This window comes from Rhinolophus hipposideros (assembly GCF_964194185.1).
Source record: "Rhinolophus hipposideros genome assembly, chromosome: 20".
Lineage (NCBI taxonomy): Eukaryota > Metazoa > Chordata > Mammalia > Chiroptera > Rhinolophidae > Rhinolophus > Rhinolophus hipposideros.
Window position 1 is genome coordinate 51,850,691 of NC_138066.1, and position 20,413 is coordinate 51,871,103.

The following is a 20,413-nucleotide window of genomic DNA, read 5'->3' on the forward strand; positions in this document are numbered from 1 at the left end:
AGCTTCTGCTGGTCCTTCTGGGATTTGGGGTACAGAGGGTGTGCCCAAGGGCTGTGACATGGAGGCAGGCTGTGGGGACAGAGCCAGGAGTGCAGTTTCCAGGCTCTCGGCCTCACGTGGGGGAGTGCTGGGTCGGGTGGTGGATGGCCGTCAGCTGCGGCTGGTCGGCCATCGGCTGTGACCGGTTAGCCAATTGGCCACTGATATAACCGCCACGGCTGCGCTGGATGGGGAGTCGGTCGGTTGGCAGGCAGAGAAGCGGACGACAGGTTGTGTGGCTCCAGCCTCCAGTGAGACCACAGTGGTATGACGCCCCTACCTATGGCTCCGTGGGTGTTCCTTTTTGGCCTCACCATGTCCTGTATTCTTATGTGGGAAGCGGGACCAGTGACCCCGCAGGCCACCCCGCACGACACAGCCACTCCATCCTTGGTAGTCCCCTGGACGTTCCCGGGCGGGGTGTGTGTGGAACTCACAGCACTCCACATCCCAGTATCTCCCATCTCGAAGGTCACTGGAGAACGTCCAGCTGGGCCTGTGCCAGAGACACATGCTAGGGGCTGTGCCCCCCGCCCTCGCCGCCCCAAGCTGTGTGGGCAGGGCTGTGTCATCCCACACCCGCATCCCCAGGCAACCATTGGTCTGCTCTGGGCCAGTATAGTTTACATTTTCTCGAACTTTACCTAAATGGAATCATACAGCATGTATTGTTTTTTTGTCTCGCTAATATCCCTCAGTCACTGTTGAAAACGCACTCACCATCAACCTGTGGTCTATTTCTGGACGTGCTGCTGTGTCCCGTGGATCTATACACACGTGTGTCCATCCTCATGCCAGGACCAGCCTTTGGCATTACAGCTCTGTAATGATTCTTGAACCAGGTAGTGGGAGTCCTCCCACTTCGTTCACTTGTTCAGAACAGAGTTGTTTTGGATGCCACACCCTTTGTGTCTATGTGATTTTAGAAATAGCTTGTCAGTTTTTACCCGCCCCCCCAAAAAAAGCCTCTTGGTATTTTGACTAGGATTGTGCTGAATCATTTATATTAACTTGGGAAGAGCCGCCAGCTTATCAAACTGACTCTTCTCGTGTGGGGACAGAGTCCCAGAGAGCAGTTTCCAGGCTCTCGGCCTCACGTGGAAAGGTGCTGGCTTGGGTAGTCGATGGCCATCCGCTGTGACTGGCTGGCCGTCAGCTGTTACCGGTTAGCCATTAGCCGGTAACAGCTGATGATATAACTGCCGGGGCTGAGCTAGCAAGCACGGATTGCAGTTGGCAAGTGAGGTTGGTTGCATTGCAGGCAGTGTGGCGCCTGCTTCCTGTGTCTCAACCAGCTGCCAGCAAGAATATAGTGGTATGACTCCCCTACCTATGGCTCTGTGGGTGTTCCTCTTTGGCCTCACCATATCCTGCGTTCTTATGTGGGGAGCGGGAGCTGAGACCCCGCATGACACTCTGCATGACACTAGTCCATTAAGACAGTGTCTCATTTATTTCCATCTCTACTTCATCACAGCAATGTTTGTAATGCAGAGCTTGCAATTTTATCACTGTAGCTCCAAGCATTTCAGATTTGATGCCATTGTAAAGGGTGGTGGCTTTAAGTTTCCGTTTTCAAAGCTCTTGTTTGCATACGTGGCTTCAAGTGATTTCTGAATGCTGACCTTGCACAAAGACCGCCCGTCACCTTTCCTAAACTGCTGAGTTCCAGTAGCTTGGCTGTAGATGCCTCAGGATTTCCCCAGGAGTCTAGCAACTGTGAATGACTTCTTCCCTTCCCCTCTAGTCTTTCTCCTTGCTTATCGCACGGGCCAGTGGCCATAATGTCGAGTGCAAGTGATGACACTGAGCCTTGACCTTGAGTAGGTTGTTTATAACTGCAGGTTTGCCTGTTGCTCCTGGCAGCTCTATCAGATTTGCTTCCTGGATTTCCTGTGTTTTGAAGCTTTGAAAGGTGCATGGATGTTTAGCATTGTTACATCGCTTGATGACTCCACCCTCTGCCCCTGGTAACACTCTCTGCTGTGAAATCTACTTCGTCTCATCTCACGTCCGCACAGCGCTGCAGGTCCGTGTTAACCAGTGTGCTGCCGTAGGATTTTTTCCCACTTTTATTTGTGCCTTTACATCAGAGCACAGTTGTGTCCTGTTTTATCACCTAGTTTAACAACTTTGTTTTGATTCGATTCTTACTTTTCCTCCTTGTTCATGGCCTTTGAGTTTTAGAGGATGTTAGATCAGCACCTGATTTTTGAGCCAGTCCACATAGCACACAATTCACAGATCTGGGCGGCCATCACCACTCATTCCAGAACATTTTCACCCCGAGACCCTGTCCATCAGCAGTCATACTCCATCTCCCCCGACCCCCACGCCCCCAGCCCCTTGGCAACCATTAATCTGCTTTGTCCCTACAGATTTACCTGTTTGGGACATATTCGTAGAAATTGAATCATACAATATGTGATCTTTTCAAAGAACCAACTTTGGGTTTTGCTGACTCTATTGTTTTTTCTTATTTACTTTGACTCTGCTCTTTCCTTCTGCTTGCTCAGGGTTTAGCTTGCTCTTTTTCTAGTTTCCGAAGACAGAAGACAATTTACATTTCATGTGATTATTGGTGTGGTTATTTTGAATCTACCACTTTGCTATTTCTTATTTGTCCTTTTCATAATTTCTTCCCCTTTACAACCTTCTTTTTGACAAAGTATTGTTTAGGGTTCCATTTTGTCTCCTGTGCTGGCTCTCTATTTCACTTTTTCGTCGGTTTCTTTAGGGTTTGTATCTAAAATTAAAGTTTTATGTCATACATCTTGAATTATCATAATCTACCTTCAGGCAATAGTACACCAGTTCACATGCAGTTTAAGAACCTCGACTGCACACGCCCACCGCCTTTCTCAGGCTTTGTGCTGCTTCTGTCATATGTACACTACTTCTTTGTACGTTATTTTTGTTTTCAGCAGTCTTCACAGCCTGAGCGCTCGTGCCCACCAGGACCACAGGGTCCACGAGCTGGGCAGCTGCAGCTCGAGACTTTGCCTGGTGACCCACAAGAAGACAGGCCGGGTCCCCAGGGCGTGTGGCAGAGCTATTCCCCTACAACACGGGTGATTTTCACTCTTAGTTTTCTGTTTTACCAAATTTCCTAGTAATGAACATGCAGTTTTATACAGTCAAGGAAAAATGTTTTTAAAAGTACAACAGAATGAGCCGAAAGTGTCTAATCCCAATTCTGTGAAGGGTCTGACGGCAGGATACAAACCGCCCAAGAACCAGGCTGCTTTCCAGAAAGTCCACCCCCATGGTGTCAGCCAGCAGAACTGTCTCTCCCCTTTGACAATCACACTGCAAGGCTGAACATTTGCACGACTGTCTGTACTGTTTCCAACTGGGACCTTTCCTAGAAGCATTTGAGGTCGGTTAAGCTTCTCGGCGTCCTTGTTTCCTGTCATCTCCTCCCCGAGTCACTGACAATACCCCGTGTGTGGCGGCGCTCACTGACCCAGACTCAATCTTGCCAGCCTTGAACCCCTTCAGTGCTTCCCCAAGCGCTCCAGACCTTGCCCCTGGCCCCTGGGCATACAGAGCCAAAGCTAACCCACAGAAAGTGTCTATGGCCCCCAGCCCTCCACCTCCTCCCTCCTTCCTATCCATGAGTGGGGGCAGGTACCAGGCACGGCTCTTCTCTCTTGCCCGCTACCTTCTTAGTTGGAGATGGAGCTGAACTGCTGTGGCCGGGGCAGTACCACCACCCCCTTTGCCACAGCTGAGACACCGCCCTAAAAACACTGTATCAGCCCATGTGGTCACCTTCTGTTGGAAAGTCAGAGGAAATCCCTTCCATAAACTATAATTCCAGGTACTTTGAGTCAGCAGTGAACTTTAAAGTATTTCCAAGCATACCCTGCCCCACCCCTCAAGTTCAGTCTTTACCCCAACTGATTTGGGGCGGGGGAGGCCAAGCAGTTTCCCTGCTTGGCTTTCCATTTCACCGTTTCAGAGATAAGAAAATGGAGTGAAATGACCCACCTACGGTTGTACAGGTTTCTAGAAAAGCTAGTGGCACATTAAGAAAGTTAGGGAGCACATGGGAAAAGTTTTAAAGGTTTAATGAAAAAGACTGAGAGCAAAGTATTATTTACATGTGGTATGAAAAGGCAACACATCCTGCTTACTTTCCTGTTTTACAAAATTTCCTAATATTGATCAGGGATAATCGAGGAAAAATGGTTTCAGCCCCAGAAGTACACGAAAAGCGTTCAGATCAACACGTCAAAGAGAAACTGCTCCCTCCCCGACTCCAGGTGACAGCACAGAACCTGTGGCGGTGTCCTGCACGCCCTGCAGTCTGTGTCTCCCACTACACAACTGACTGCATTTGACAACAGCACGGCACTTCTGAGCCCAGCAAGGCCAAACATCTGCACAACTGCCTGCAGACTCTTCAGATCAGATCAGCAACTGAAAGCGAAGGAAGACACGTATTAAGGAACAAGACAAACACAATGAAAATGTCCATTTAATTAAAGGCTCACAACAGACTTCTCAACGACAAACACACAAGGAAAACCCCTCGAGGGCCCCAAACCAGGGCCCAGGGAGCCCGCCTCTCACCGTTCATGGGCATCTCATCGATCTGGGTGGAGTAGTACTGCTCAATGTCCCGGAGGATGCGAATATCGTCGTTCTTCACAAAGTTGATGGCCACACCCTTCCGGCCATACCGACCCGACCGCCCAATCCTTTGAGAAAGTGGAATGCCTTCAGTAAGCACAGCAGAGAAAAGGGGGCAGGAGCCCAGCCCGCGTGGAAGGCCGTGCAGCCTGCAGCGCGTACCTGTGTATGTACAGCTCTCTGTTGTTGGGCAGGTCGTAGTTAATGATGAGAGACACCTGGGGCACATCCAGGCCCCTGGCCCACACGTCCGTAGAAATAAGCACTCGGCTGCAGAAAGGAAAAAGGCATTTGAGGTGCCGGCCTCCGTCATAAAGGACTGGCTGCGTCCACAACACACCGAGTCACCCTCACGCTGGTCCCACTGCCAGCGGCACCACTAGGAGCCGTTCTGGAGGGGCACTGGGGAGGTTCAGGCAGTGAGGTCACGTGTGCTTTCTGACTAACACACTCAGATAACTTTCTAAGACGCTGCACACTGTGTGTTTAAAGCCAGGCGCACACGACTAACTGGAAAGACACTGCACTTTGGCCCAGACTCAGGAACGGAGCCTCGTGATTTGGGTGCGGTGTTCAGTGTCTACAAGCACACTTGAAATGCACACATCACTGCGTCCTCCGCACAGGGCAGTGCGGTGTGGCACAGACTTGCACGCCCACACCGAGGGTGCCAGCCCCTCCCCCACGGAGCACTGCAATGTGGCTGCACTGAAACGAGACATTCTTGAGGTGGAAAATACACCCCGGATGTCGGATACTTAGTAACAAAAAACCCCCCAAAAAACAACCCAAAGTCTCAATATACTTAATGCTGACTACACGTTGAAATGAAATGCTATCTTGGGTTAAACAGAGAGTGTTACCAAAAATCAACTTCTCCTGTTTCTCTATTTTCATGTGGCTGCCAGAAAATGTTTATTGCACGTGTGGTGTGAATCCATTTCTATTGGACATCGTTGGTCTAGAAGTATCCACAGTGTTAAGAGACGGGAGACAGGGGAACAGGAGAAAGAAGCATTCAAAAAACACCGGTGTCATGGCCACATAACCAGAGACTGGAGCCCGAGGGAGAGGCGACAATGGTGCGCTGAACACCGAAGGGACAAGGCCAAGCGTCAAGCAATCACGCACATGTCACACAGGAGAAGATGAAACCCACACCGAGACACTCAGAGTAAAAACTGCTGAAAACACAAAGACACAAACCTAAAGAGTAGCCAGCAAAAAAGTCACTGTTTTTACATGAGTGGCAACTAGACTGGCAGCTGAGCACCCACCAGAAACAATTATATCACTGAAGTGCAGCAAAGAAACAAGGACCAGCCTGGATGCTGTCTCAGCAAGCCATCAGGGTGACCCCTCAAGATGAAGCCAACCTTTTCAGACAGACTGAAGTAGACAGGCGGTTCCCGGCAGACCCAAAGTAAATAAAAAAAAGACCTTCTTCAGGCAGAAGGAAATTCACCCCCGAGGAAAGGCAGAGGTAATGGAGAAGAGTAACAGTTGTGGTAAACATGTGTCTACGTGTCAATGAATTGTTACATAAAGCAGAAATGCCTTATGGGGTTTGAAACTGATCCAAAAGAACACACAGAGGTTTGAGGGTCGCTGTGTTCTCCCGACTGTCAGGGAAAGCCCTGAGGGCGCAATTAATGGTAGGTGCTGATGACCCGCACTGTACTCGCTAAGGCAACTATCAAGTAATGGAAAGAAATCCAACATATTCCTGGGGAAGAGGAATAATTTTTAAAACCCAATATAAAGAAAGAAAAAGGAATCACAGGAGATATTAAGATCCACTTGTAAGACAGTCAATTTGAAACCAAATATATCAGTATTTATATTGAATGGAACTGGACTAAATACTTCAATTAAAAAAGACAGTGATTATCATTAAAACTAAAAGAAAAACCAAACCCAACCCCGCCATCCACCGCTTGCATGAGACACACGTAAAGCTTAAGGTCACAAACAAGACGTAAGGGCCGAACGGATGTACAAAGCACACAGACACTAACCCCAGTAAGGCTGCGAGGCCCCACCAGTAAAGCAGGATTTTAGCCACAAAGCATTACGAAGTCAGAGACAGACACTTTCGTGATAAGAGGTAAATCCCCCAGAAAGACAGTAATTCTGAGTTTGGACGCACACAGTCTGAGGACCCATAAACAAGACGTGACAGAGCAGCAGACCAGTAACCTCATCCCGGCACTGTCAATACTGACGAGAGAGGGAAAAAGGTAAGGATGCTGACGGTCAGAAAACACTGAGACACTGAAATCTACTGGGCGCACGCAGGACACACCCGGGCTTTTGCAGCACACACGGACATTTGTAAAAGCACCCTGTATCGGGCCACCAGGCAGGTCACAGGAACGCAATCACGTGTGGAATCCACCACAGTGGAATTAAGCTAAAAACCAATTACAAAAAGATAAACAGAAAGTCCCCATTTATTTGGAAACAAAGAAACAAACCCCTTCTACACGAGGCAACTAACTTACTAAGGCAACCGACCTACCTCCGTGAAGCTGGTCATCACCCCAACCTACCACAGCAGCGGGACCCCCCACCTGCACAGGAAGAGGAGGGCCCCGGACACACACCTGGCACCGGACCGGAACTCCTTCATGATGGACTCCCGCTCCTTCTGGGGCATGTCCCCATGCATCGACGACACGGTGAAGTTGGCTTCTCTCATCTTCTCCGTCAGCCAGTCAACCTGCAAATCAAGGCAGCAGCTACTGGAAGCTCCTAACCCAGGCAGAGGTTGTGCTCGGGACTGGTTTCAGTTTGCTGCAGCACTGATGTGAGCACTCGTGAACCGCGTGTCCTGCCACTTGGATTACTAATCCTTACTGGACGTGCAGAAAACATCACTCTGCCCAGCACACAGCGGGGCAAAGATCCTCATTCGTTCTCTGTAAATCTCTCCAGGAAAAAAAACCCCTCACTATTCTTATTTGAAGTTTAAATTCGTATCTCTTTTGGAATGTGGCCCAACACCTCCTCCTTTTTCGGGGGTGCTGCTGCAGATTCTCAGTTCTGCATGCACACAGATCGGCGACACTAGGGGATTGTGTGACCACCTGACCACCTACAACCAGCCACACCCAGCATCAATACTTCCATACAGTGTCGTGGACACGTCCGTTTGTTCACGTGTTGTCCATGGCGACCTTTGTGCCAAAGGGCAGGGGTGAGTAGGTGTCACAGAGACCATGTGCCCACAGAGCCGAAAGCACGGACTTGCGGCCCAGCCAAGTCTGACCCGAGTCGTGGGGAGAGCCGATGTCCGGGTCTCACCACGGGGATTAAAGAGCCGAGGCAGCCGCGTACCTTCCTTTTGGTGTTGCAGAAGATGACCGCCTGCGTGATGGTCAGCGTGTCGTAGAGATCACACAGCGTGTCAAATTTCCACTCTTCTCTTTCCACTGCCACAAAGAACTGCTTGATGCCTTCCAGAGTCAACTCATCACTGGACGACAAAGACAACTCCTGTTATCCTTGGTCCAACTAAGACCGGAAGGCGCGCGCAGGCCTGGTGGCCCTGCCAGGCTGGCCGGTGAGCCCCTGCCCGCTCCTCCTGCCGGGCCACATCCTCCCAGAAGTCACTTCTACCGCACGGGCCCACGCTCTGGGTCTGTCTGAACTTTTCACAACGGCTACTGCCCTGGATGCGGTTCCCAACCCAGGAGCACACTCATTGGTCTCCAGACACTGATAAACACCGTCAACTGATCCTGCAATCTGGGATTACTGGGTGTGAGGACGGCTCCCCTACCAAGAAAATGAGGATTTCCTCATTTTGAAACCCCAGCGTGGCGTTGTCTCGATCCCTACCGTTTCACCAGGATGCGGATGGGGTCGGTCATGAACTTGTTGGTCATCTCGAGGATTTCGTGAGGCAGCGTGGCGCTGATGAGCACCACCTGCGTGGCTGGGGGCAGGTACCTATACACGTCGTAAATCTGCTCTTTGAAACCTGGGGCGAGGGGTGAGACACGGGGAGCTGGTTAGGCTGTGCACGCGGGAGGGAAGGTGATGAGATGCGGACTCGTGCCTGTGAGGTGACAGCTCCCAAGGAACCTTTTCCACTCCGCCGACCAACCCCACATATTTCCTCTGCTCCTCTGCCCGCCCCGTGGGCTCTGGGGGTTCCCAGCCCAAGAGTCCTGGATGCCCACAGTTACAAGCAAGACACCCGAGCCCCGAGTCACCCACACCTGGGCGTCTGCACGTGGCCTGGACTCAGTGCCAGTTGCTGCTGCCCTGTGAGGATTTGCGTCCCCCGTGGCCTGATCTGCCGCATTTTAAGAGAATCCAGAGATCCGGATTTTTACCAAAAAAACTCCCAATTAAAAAAAACCAACGTCTCCCACAAAAACCAAAACACTGTGTTGCACACCTAAAACTAACAACGTTATATGTCAATTACACCTCAATAAAAAAGCTTCCAGTTAAATAGGCAACTCATTTACGTGATTTAATATGGTACAGGCTGAACAAAATAGCCTAGATAACCGAAAGAATGGCAGGTTACATAAACGACGGGTCATCTGTACAACAGAACGCCCTGCTGCCACAAGCACGGCTCACTGGCATAGCACACACACCCCTCACCCACCCACACGCACCTCAGCCGCTCGCCTGTGCCACTGTGCCAACCACCACACACGTAGAGCGGTGCCCTATCTGTGCGGGTTGAAATGCTACCGTACAAACCCGACCATAAAACGACCACAGCACGGGCTCTATGTGCCTGTGGCCCCCAAGGCAAAACTGTTACCCACAAAGGAAAAACTACTTACCGTGTGTCCCCGAAAACAAGAGCTCGCCGGACCATCAGCTCTAATGTGTCTTTGGGAGCAAACATTAACATAAGACCCGGTCTGATAGGTCTGATTTTCGGGGAAACACAGTGTGTTAAGACATCTTCATTGTCTCCATGTTTCAATTTTACAAAGAATTATCTGTTGGTAGAAAGTTAATTCTCCCGTGACCCGTACCTTTGTTCAGCATCTCGTCAGCCTCGTCCAGAACCAGCATCTTGATGGCGCGTGTCCGCAGACTTCTGCGACGAATCATGTCTACAAGATTCGAGTTTGAAATAATGAGAGACCTCGGGCTACGAGGCAAGAACTAGCCACTTGATCGGGTTTCGCAGCATCTCAGAGACCCTCCCTCCAGGTCCTGTACAGAAGTGACGGCGAGCAGGAGCCCCATGAGCGGAGGGACCGGGGAAGACCTGTCCGCCTGAGCACATCTCACAAATACCACCGCTGGCAGCACCACTGTCACAGACAAAGTGCTCACCAAAGACACGGCCAGGCGTGCCGGCGACGACGTGCTGCCCATAGTCCAGCTTCCGGATGTCCTCCCCCACGTTGGTGCCCCCGATGCAGGCGTGGCACTGGACGTTCATGTAGTCACCCAGCGCAAGCAGGCCCTGGATTAAAACACAGGGTCATGGCCATGGCCTGCGTCAAGGCCACTGTGAGGTCAGAAACATCTGCATTTCCCGAAAAGGAAGGTCATTGCTATTCCAGTAAGATTCCAGCAAGCACGAAGGCCACTATTTACACGTAAGGAGCCCAGTTCTCCTCCTACTACATGCTCTTCTCTGCACTGAGTGAGGTGAAGGCAGTTTTAATGGTTCCCTATCATCCGAAAGCGATACATGATAACAGGTGAAAAGTCATAATCCTGTCCACCCTCAGTATTAACGTATATCCTGCCTAAATGTTTACAATACATTTAAAACAGTTACAATTATTTTTATTAAAATGGATTTTTTTTGTTGGAAAAAACACTACAATTCTAAGACTGCAAAAAACTGTTGGAATCATGTAAGCTACACTAAAAATACAATTCTAAGACTGCAAAAAACTATTGGCATCACGTAAGCTACACTAAAAATGACTTCATGCAAAACATCGACTCATATAACATATGATTTATGGCAAACTGTTAGGAGTCAGGGAAAACAATGTGAGGGCACAGAAAACCAGGATTCAATGAAGTCCCTCAGCCGGTCCTTTCCGACTGGACTGGAGAGCAGCTCCCGCACGTACGACACTGCCCCCTGGGACCGTCTCACCTTCTGAATCTGCACAGCCAACTCTCTCGTTGGGGCCAAGATCAAAGCCTGGGTTTCACGAACCTGGTAAAATAATTTGTCAGAAAACAGAGACTCCTCAGTATTTCGAAGGTAGACAATGCTAATTCAGACTCAGATCTGTTTTCAACATTATCACATTAACCACACCACTGACTTCCAAAAGAGCTAATTGAAAGTTACTGTTCCGGAAACCACAAATCCAGCCATAAAGGGGCAGACTGGTCAGCATTCTAGTTTGCAGACAAGAATTTCCACTAGTTTAGAAAAATCGCCCAGTTTAAGCAAATAGTAATTTATGGTAACGTGTTAGTAACCTCAAATATTAGTGTGCAATTTCTCTTAAGAAAAGGTGCTGAGTCAGTACAACCAGAGACAAAAACTGTACTTTTTGAACACTGCAGTAACAGGGAAAAAAGGAAGTCTTTCCCAAGCGTAGACAGAGCAGAAATCACCTGAATGTCCAAACACTGGAGGACGGAAATACTGAAGGTGGCAGTCTTACCGGTGCCAGACTGAGACCTGTTAGGAAAACACAGACGAGTGGGACTTACAACCGAGGGCCACAAGCCACTGTCCCCATTCACTCACGCCACCAGAGTGCTCTGAGGGGTGGGAGCACTGGGCAGCTTCTTCCAAGCAGTTGCCCCCGCCCCCCCCACCCCGAAACAGACCAACATCTTAACTGCGATCCTGACCGCAAGGGGGTGGGACTCAGCATGGTGTCACCACTTTTAAATCACAGGGGACGAGGACAGTGGCTGTGGTTTTTGCATCAGGGTGACGGAGCTGCAAAATCTGGAACACCAGCAGGTGCTCCAGGTGGCAGAAAAAGAGAACTCCCTTTCCTGTAAATATCATTCAGGACCGAAACCATCCTCCAATTTCTCTCTTCTTTTGTTTTTTTTTTTTTTGTAAATGAGTCTTTAAAAACTACACAAATTGGGAATAAAGCTATTAAGAGCATTGTATACAATGCCTCATGCCCACTGGTAGGTAAACAAAGCTGACGGAAAAAAAAAAGGAAACTAACTTTCTAGAAGAGCAAACACAAAAATAAAAACAAAAGAACAAAACACCCTGTGGCTAAAGTCATGGAAACGGTTGCTAACGAATCTATAAAAACAGAAAGACGGTCACCCCGAAGCATTTAAGTGCACAGCTGATCCTGGTACAGCAGTGTTTGGGGAGGCCAATCTCCCTTCCAGACGAAAATCCACATATAGCTTTGGACGCCCCGGAAACCGAACTATAATAGGGTACTGCTGCTTACATTACCATAATGTAAGCAACTGAGTTCCTTAAATTATCTACTATATTCTTACAACAAAGTAGCTGGAGAAGAGAAAATGTTACCAATAAACCGTAAGGGAGAGAAAAATACCTTCAGTGTATTTACTGAATACAATCGCGTGTAAGTGGCACCACACAACTCACACCTGTGTTGTTCCAGGGTCACCTGAGCTGGCTTTACCATGAGCATGTGACCCTCTGTGCGAGCAGACTTACTGTGCGATGACGTCTCTCCCTTTTATGATCTGCTTGATAGCTCGCTGCTGGATTGCCGAAGGCTTTTCAAATCCTGTAAAGAAAACCAGAACAAATTAGCTCGAACCACTAGTCCCACATCTTTACACCCATATACTGTAAGCTCCTTGGGACAGAGATGGCATCTTCTTTTAACCCCCACCCCTCCCCTCCAACATACCAAGCGCTCAAGAAACAGCTGCTGAAAGAATTGGGCAGAAGAGGCCTTTTATAGTGACTGACGCGGGGCCTTATTTGTACAGACAAAATGTCTGTACAAGCAACACCCTTGCAGAATATAATGACTATTAGTTGCGTTGAAAACAAAGAAAATGGTGGTGGTGGTACCCCTGGAGAAAGGGTGGGCGAGGCCCACTTTTTAGCCTACGTAATTACTTCTGTGCTATCTGACTACGTTACAATCACCTGCGTTGCTTTTCTTTTCTGCATTCCTTTTGAATTAAAACAAGGAAAATCAATTCATTAACGCTGTGACCCCCACTCTTTCGTGTCAGCATGAAGTCCGCAGGTTGTCTGCGTCATCTGCGAGTGCACCCAAGCTCCTGGCCCTGTGGGCGGTCAGCACCCTGCTCCTCCCTATCCCGACGCGGGGGCGACGGGAAAGGCACCACCACCACCATCCGTCTTGCACAGCAGGATCAATGACCGAGGGAGGAGCCCACTCTGAAGGGACGGAGATATCGTCCAAGGGAACACAACCTCATGTACCAAACTGTATTTGGACTAGTTTGGTAGCCCTTTAACATGTGGTGCAATTTCCCACCTAGCACCACAGCAACCGTAACAGGTGATTTGAACGCCTCACGACGACCAAGCCCACGGACGGGACACTAAACGCCGTGCGGGACGGCAGGGCCGCCGGCCTCCCTCCGAAGCCTGCTTGCAGGTTCTCCTGCCATCGTCTCGGCCCTGCTGCGCTCTGTGCCCGGTGGTGGCGTCCAGGGCTGTCGGGTCGGGTAAGGGACGGCGCAGCCCCCGGCGCCAGGCGCAGCCCCAGACCCGCTGCTCCGCCGGCTCCCCGACGCCGCCTGTCCCCAGGGCTCCGCACGGAGACGCCGCCCCGGGCACCGCCAGCGGGCGGCTGCAGGCCCCTCCCGGCCACCCCGCCCGGCCACCCCTCCCGGCCACCCCTCCCGGCCACCCCGTCCCGGCCACCCCGCCCTGGGCCCGCGCCCCGGCTCTGCCTCCCCGCGGCGCCCCCCGCCCTCAGCCCGTGTTCAGGCCGGAGCACAAAGCTCATCAAAAGCCATGTCGTCTCGATCCTGCGTGGCTTTCCGTCCTCGGGGCCTGCGGGCAGCGGCCTGCGCGGGCTGCGGGCCCTGACAGCCTCCGTCCCGACGCGCGCCCTCCCGGAGCGCCATCGCCTGTGCTCGCGGGGACGGTCCTTCCCCCGCGGCTCCGACGGCCACACGAGCTCCGGGAGGGCCCCGAGGCGCCCGCGTCCCCCACGCACGCCCCCCGCACACGCCCAGGACCACCCCGCTCCCGAGTGCGCGGGCCTAACAGCCGCGGGCCGTGCGCGCAGCAGGCGCTGCGCGGCGGGGAGGACACGCGGCCCCACGGCGGCGCGGAGCTCGGCCCCACGGCGGCGCCAGGCCTCGGTGTCGGCGTCCGGCCCCTCGCCCCGCCCGCCCGCCCGCGCCCCGGGCCCGCGCCGCCCACCGTAGGCGTAGATGCCGCGCAGCAGATCCTCCCTCAGGCCCATGGTGTCGAACGTGGGGGTCACGTCCACCTCCTCGCTGGTCTCGAACTCCACCTTCGTCATGTCTTCCTCCTTGAGCAGCCGCTTCCGCGCCGAGCCCGAGGTGGCCATCGTGGCTGAGGCCGCCATGATCCCGGGTCGGCGGAGAGCGGAGCGCGCGCGGCAGCGCAAAGCGGAAACAGGGCCGGATGCCGCCGCCGACAGGAACTGACGTCACCGCGCGGGCGGGCGTCCGAGCGTGCGTCCCAACGTGCGTCCGAGCGTGCGTCCCAGCGTGCGTCAGGGCCGCCTCAGCTGGGGCGCGGAGCTCCTCGTCCCGCGACGCGGAAGGGTCGCCCGCCCAGGGGAAGGGGCGGGGTTTCTGACGGTCTCGCGCCGCGTCGGCTCCCGCGGGATCTCAGGCCGGTGGGGCCGCGGGAGTTCGCAGGGAGGGGCCGTGGTGCTGAGGCGGCCGTGGCTCCGCGGCCGGGAGCCCCGCGCGGGCCGAGCGCGGGCGCCCTGTCCCGAACGGAGGCCCCAGGCGGCTGTGCCCCAAGGGGCCCCGGGGCGGGGGCCCGCGCGCGCACGTCCCCCGTTTAAACGCTGATCCCGACGTTGGCACTGGGCGCGGCGTGGGAGGGGGGTTGGCTCTCATGGCCGCGGCCCCGCGCGCCGCCGAGGACGGGGTCGCGGGGCGGAAGTGAGCGGGCCGGTGAGCGGCGCCCCGAGCGAAGGGGTCCGGTCCTGCGGGAGCGTGAACGAGGCTGTGCACAGCCCGGCCCCAGGCCACGCGCCGTCCGCTTCCCGCCCCGACGCGCCCTCGCCCCGTGGGACCCGCCGCAGACCCGCGACCCTGGGGACGTCGGGGTCACTGACGCCCGTCCGCCAGCCGGGGCCGGGCACGGTGTTTCCTGGCAGTGCGGGCGGCGGGTCCCAGGCCCGGCTGCGTGCCCGTGGGCGCCCTCCGACCGCAGCTCCGCGTGCACGCGGCCGCGCCCACTCCCGCCTGCGGAAGCGCAGCCCCGGGGTCGCGGGTCCCCTCTGCGCTGCGGCCACGGGGCCTCCGGGAAGGTGGCCGCGCACGCCGCCGGCTCTGCCCTCCTCCCCGGTCCCGGCCCGCAGCGCCGCGCCCGGGGCCTCTTCCCGGACTGTGGGCTCCCGCGCGGGGAAGGCTCGCGGCTCCCACGAAAGCGGACAGCGCGGGTTGACCGCAGAGGAGGCAGGGCTTCTGGTCAAGCCCTCGCCCCGACGTCAGGACAGATGGTTGACCTGGTACACGCGCCTGAGGGGGTGCCCGCACTGATGGAACGTGAAGCCCTGACGAGGCGGTGTCTTTCCCAGACGTTACACGGAAGCTTAGGCCCTTCCTCTCCGCCAGGGCCTCCATCCTGCGCCGCCTCCGACGTGGCTCACACTCGTGTTGCGCGCTGTTGGTGACATGCACACGGATTCCAACGACCGCGTAAGACAAGAGTACAGCTCGTCCCTAATTTTTATATTGATTATGTCGAAATGACATTTTAAATCTGAGTTACTTCAATGGACTTCACCTGTTTCTTTTGACTGTTACAATGTAGCAACGAGGAACACTGTAATCCTGTGTGACGGCCCGATGGCTGTTGCTGCCCCGGGTACTGAGCGTGTGAAAGAAGCCGGGCTGTGGGGGGAAGAGTGAGCCGGCGCTCCTGACGGGATCCTGGCTCTCCTGCGGCCAGAGCGTGACGGCCTCTCCTGCACGTTGGAATTTGTATCTTCTTCGGGATCCGCCTAACACTTATTTTTTGCCTTCACACTTTTATGGCATTTTATGCCATTTTCCTGGCAAAGTCCCTTTTGTTGTGTCCGAATACGCCTCTTAAGGGTGTCTTCCTTTGATTTGGGGCCAATAACCTTTTGGCTTTCCAGGCCAGAGTCCATGAAAATGACAGAAGCTGTGTGGTGGGGTGGGTGTCAGGTCAGTCTCTTGGTGGACGGTGCTCTTGGAGCAATAGGGAAGAAAGCATGCTTCGTCTTTGTCCTCCTTGGGGTCAGTGTAATCGGGGGGATGACTTCTACCCCCAAATAGACTCCGTCTCCTGCGCTTCACCTCCCACACCCTTTATATTTGGGGCCAGGTATTATCTCTCCTGATTAGACTAATCTCAGGGGGGCCCATGTCTGTTTTGTCCCCCGTCACTGCTGTAGCACACAGTAGGTGTGCCTGCATGTCTGGGGCAAGAGGACAGGAGGGACGCTGGAGGGGCCTGAGTTCATGCCAGAGCGGTGGGGAAGGCGGTGATGCTGGGCTGCGCCTCCTGACCTGCCTCCTTCCCCAGCCCCTGCTGGGCTCCGAGTGCAGTCAGTGAAGGGGGCTGGCCTTGTCCAGGGGCGGGAAGAGGTTCCGGTGTGGCGCTGTAGGGCTGGGCTGAGCGGGATTTCCATGAGTCATCACCACGGGAATTGACATACTGGATCCAAGGGGCTGTCCCCAAAGAGCACCTTCCTGCCAGAAACCCCACCTACTACCTGGTACTCAATGGCAGGCTCCTTCTGGGTGCTGCCCTCTAACCCACCCACCAGGCGGGCACCTGACGAAGCTTCGCTTGAACCCACCAGACTGGACTGCTGACCCCGCACTGCTGGCGTCCGGCATCAGGGCAGCAGATGTGCACACGGCACCTCTGAGATGCTAGACTGGGTGGAGAAAGGGCAGACAGTGCTGCCCTCACAGAACCTGTGTTCCAGAACAGGGCAGGCCCAACAACACATGCAAAACAGTAGGATAATTGCAGGTTTTATAGCCAGTATGCTGCAAACGAAACGAGGCAAAGTGGAAGAGAGTTAGGAGGTTGCTGACTTACCAGATGGCTGGAGAAAGGTGCCATGTGAATTGTGAGGAGGTGGCTACTCACACGAGGTGGGGGAGGCGGGGCTCTGGGGAGAAGGGACGAGTGCGAAGACTCCCCTGAGGGGTAGGGGATTGGCACGGCAAAGGACACGGCCAGGGTGGTTGTGGCATCATGAATGCAGGCGAGGTGGGGAGTGGGAGGAGGGGAACAGGGACAGATCAGGAAAGGTCTTACAGACAAGGAGATGGAGTCTAAGTGCATTGTAGTCGCCACAGCAGCCACTTCAGGGTGCTTTCTTTGCGGGGACAGGAACGCGTTCTGATAATCGGTGTAAAGATGGCCTGGCTCTGCTATAGGAAGGACAAGAATTCTTGTCCTCTGGAGGTCACAGGCTCATAAGGGGGAGGAGGGCAAGAAGCCAACAAGGAACGAGGATATGTAATATGTCAGGGAGCAATGGGTCCAATACAGAAAAATAAATCAGGGAAAGGTGGAGGGGCGGCCAGGGTGGGAAGTGTATGATTTTAAATAGAGTGGCCTGGAAAGGCCTCTCTGGAAGGTGGCCCTTGAGTGGAGTCCTGAAGGAGGTGAGGGAAAAAGCATTCCAGGCAGAGGGAACTGCAGGTGCAAAGGCCCTGGGGTGGGAGTGTGCACGGAGCATTCACAGACCAGCAAGGAGGCCCCTGTGTGTGGAGTGGTGAGTGGGAATGAGGCCATCACGTACAGGGTAAGCAGGCCTTTGTGTCTGGGTCATGGTGAGGACTTGGGGGCTTCTTGATCAGAGGGAAAGATATGACCGGACTCCCCCTTTAAGAGGATTGCTCTGCCTGCTGTGTTGAGAAGTAGCTTTGGGGGGCGTGGGAGGAAGCAGCTGGGAGGTCATTGCAGGGGTACAGGCAGGTACCAGCCATGGAGGTGTCAAGCAGTGACCCGATTCTGGACGTGTATTAGCCGACCGTGTGTCCCCGAAAATCAGACCTGGCCGCACCATCAGCTCTAATGCGTCTTTTGGAGCAAAAATTGATACAAGACTGGTGTCATATTACTATAAGACCGGGTCTTAGGTAATATAATACAATACAATATAATAATATAATACCGGGTGTTATATTAATTTTTGCTTCAAAAGATGTATTAGAGCTGGTGGTCCGGCTAGGTCTGATTTTCAGGGAAACACAGTCGAAGAACCAAGACTGTCATCGGAATCGAAATGGTAGTCATCAAATGCAGATTTCAGGCGCATCCATTGGAATTGTGAAGACACTTCCCGCACTTGATCATGAGAACCAAAGAAAGTCTGCAGGACTGATCCCAGCCGTCCTAGCACTTTCCCTGAGGGGTTATGATGAACCGGCTGACTGTTCACAAAGGAAGGAGGATCGTCCCCACAGGACGATTGTCCACCATCCTGTCAATCACCACCTTCTGCAGTCATTTCCAGAAGCTTCCCATGGCTCTCACAATGGCAAAACGGACTGCACATGGCAGTCCTGCTGTGGGAACGTACTGGGGCCTCAGAGGTGCGTGGAGGCCCTGTGTAGGGCCTCACTTCCGTGGGCAGGGCCGGACAGACACGCCTGTCAAACCTGCTTGCCCTCTGCTTCTCAGCAAAGACTGTGACACAGTCAGTCATCCTCCTGGAGCACGAGGACAGTCAGCGCCTGGAGTCCCTGCCGAGGAGAGCAGGTCAGCATAGCAGGGGAGGGTGGCAGGCCCGGATGGTGGCAGGCCCAACTGAGAGCTGTCCTTGGGGTTGGGGGGTGCTAGGGGCGACTTCCTCCTCGTCAGAGGTGGTGCCTGGTTTGTGAACATTTTGCTGCGTTAAGTTGCATGGACATTGGCTGCTGAGTCCCACCTCCATGTAAGGCAGTTTGGGCCATGATGAATGAAGGAATGCACTGTTTTGTACTCTGATCTCAGCATTGTTGCCCCAGGACGAAAGAAAGAGGAAGGAGGGTTTCTAAGTTCAGGTACGAAGTGAGTGCGACCAGCTGCCTGCTCTAGGTGGCAAGGGCACAGCCAGACATAAAGTGTCACTTTGGTGTGGATTTGAGCGAGGGGTGCGAGGGAGTGCTTCTTCCTTTTGTGCTTGGTGCCCGTCTGCCTCTCCTTTCATATTTAGGGATCATCAACTCCCTTCAGCTTCCTCTAACGCATTCCTTCCTCTTTGGACTCCCGAGCGGGCGAGTGCGTGTACACGTATTTTCTGCTTCACCCACTGCAAAGGCAAGAAGACTGAGCCTTAAGGTATGGCCAGTGCTGGCGTAGGAGGGACCCAACCCGAGGACCCCCGTCTAGATGCTGAGGCCTCTTCTGACCTTAGGCGCCCCTAGAATGGCTGTAGAGGAAGAGCATCCTTAGGGGTCTGTGGGTTAAATTTGCTTTACTGTTGGGACTCACCCCGGTTTAAATTGGGGCTGAGTTTTTGCAAAGAAACCCCCACATTTTGTATTGCCCTTCGGGGTCCGTTGCAAGCTGCTTCACCGCAGGAAGAATGGGCTAGAGTGGCTGCTCCTGGGCCCCACCCACTTATACCCAAACCCCAATATGGCTTTGGGGGTCCCAGGATCCAGGAGCAGTTGGTTGGTATTTAAAAAGTCCTGGAACAACTTCTGTCTTGAGCTGGCTCTGACTTTCTGAGTTCACTTTGATTGATGGGGGTCTGAGAAAAGCCAAATGCTGTCAGACCTTCCATGCGAGGCAAGTGGGGGGGAGCAGTCGGACCAGAAGACCCTCCCAGAGTACGCTGTCACCCCTGGACCGGCCTTGGGAAGGCACCCAAAGTTCCTGCAGGCCTGTGGGACTCAGTTCCCTGCCGGTCCTGATCACTGGGCCTGCTCACCGATCTGAGTACCTGGAGCTGGCCACGTGGCCCCTTGGCAACTATGTAATGTAACACCAGAGAGCAAGCCAGGTGTAATTTGCTAAAAACAAAAACCGTGTTTCCCCGAAAATAAAACCTAGCCAGACCATCAGCTCTAGTGCGTCTTTTGGAGCAGAAATTAATATAATACCCAGTATTATATAAGACTCAGTCTTATATTAAAATAAGGCCGGGTATTTTATATTATATTACATTGTATTGTATTATATTATATTATATTATATTATATTATATTATATTATATTATACCTGGTCTTATATTAAAATAAGACTGGGTCTTATATTAATTTTTGCTCCAAAAGACACATTAGAGCTGATGGTCCGGCTAGGTCTGATTTTCGGGGAAACATGGAATTAGTATTTTGTGAGCCTTAGTTTTATGGTTACTGACTCCTTGGACCCAAGCAGATTCAGAGCCGTGGACCCCCATCAAAGGAAGGTGGGGTCACAGTCCAGGGTCACTGTATTTCCCATCTGTTTTTGAACTTCTAGGCTGAGGCTTGATGCATATTTAAGTGGATGTTTTGTGAGAAATTTGGGGGGAAATATAAAGGTTTATAAAGATGCTGTACTCTCCTTTATTAAGTGGAAGGTTAAGAAATCCTGTCCGGGGGTGCCCAGGTGGCTCAGTTGGTTAGAGCGCGAGCTCTTAACAACAAGGTCGCTGGTTCAATTCC

General features: G+C 53.1%; 1 protein-coding gene across 1 annotated transcript; it reads right to left on the minus strand.

The window, feature by feature from the left end:
• Positions 1-4,096: 4,096 nt before the first annotated feature.
• Positions 4,097-14,394, minus strand: EIF4A3 (eukaryotic translation initiation factor 4A3). The gene is made up of 12 exons (XM_081027767.1): positions 14,006-14,394; positions 12,305-12,377; positions 11,251-11,317; positions 10,778-10,840; positions 9,994-10,126; positions 9,687-9,767; positions 8,521-8,662; positions 8,017-8,155; positions 7,284-7,399; positions 4,840-4,947; positions 4,618-4,745; positions 4,097-4,464 (listed from the first exon to the last, which is right to left on the minus strand). Exons 1-12 carry the CDS (start codon positions 14,172-14,174, stop codon positions 4,448-4,450), a joined length of 1,236 nt encoding a protein of 411 aa, XP_080883893.1. The 5' UTR covers positions 14,175-14,394; the 3' UTR covers positions 4,097-4,447.
• Positions 14,395-20,413: the final 6,019 nt, after the last annotated feature.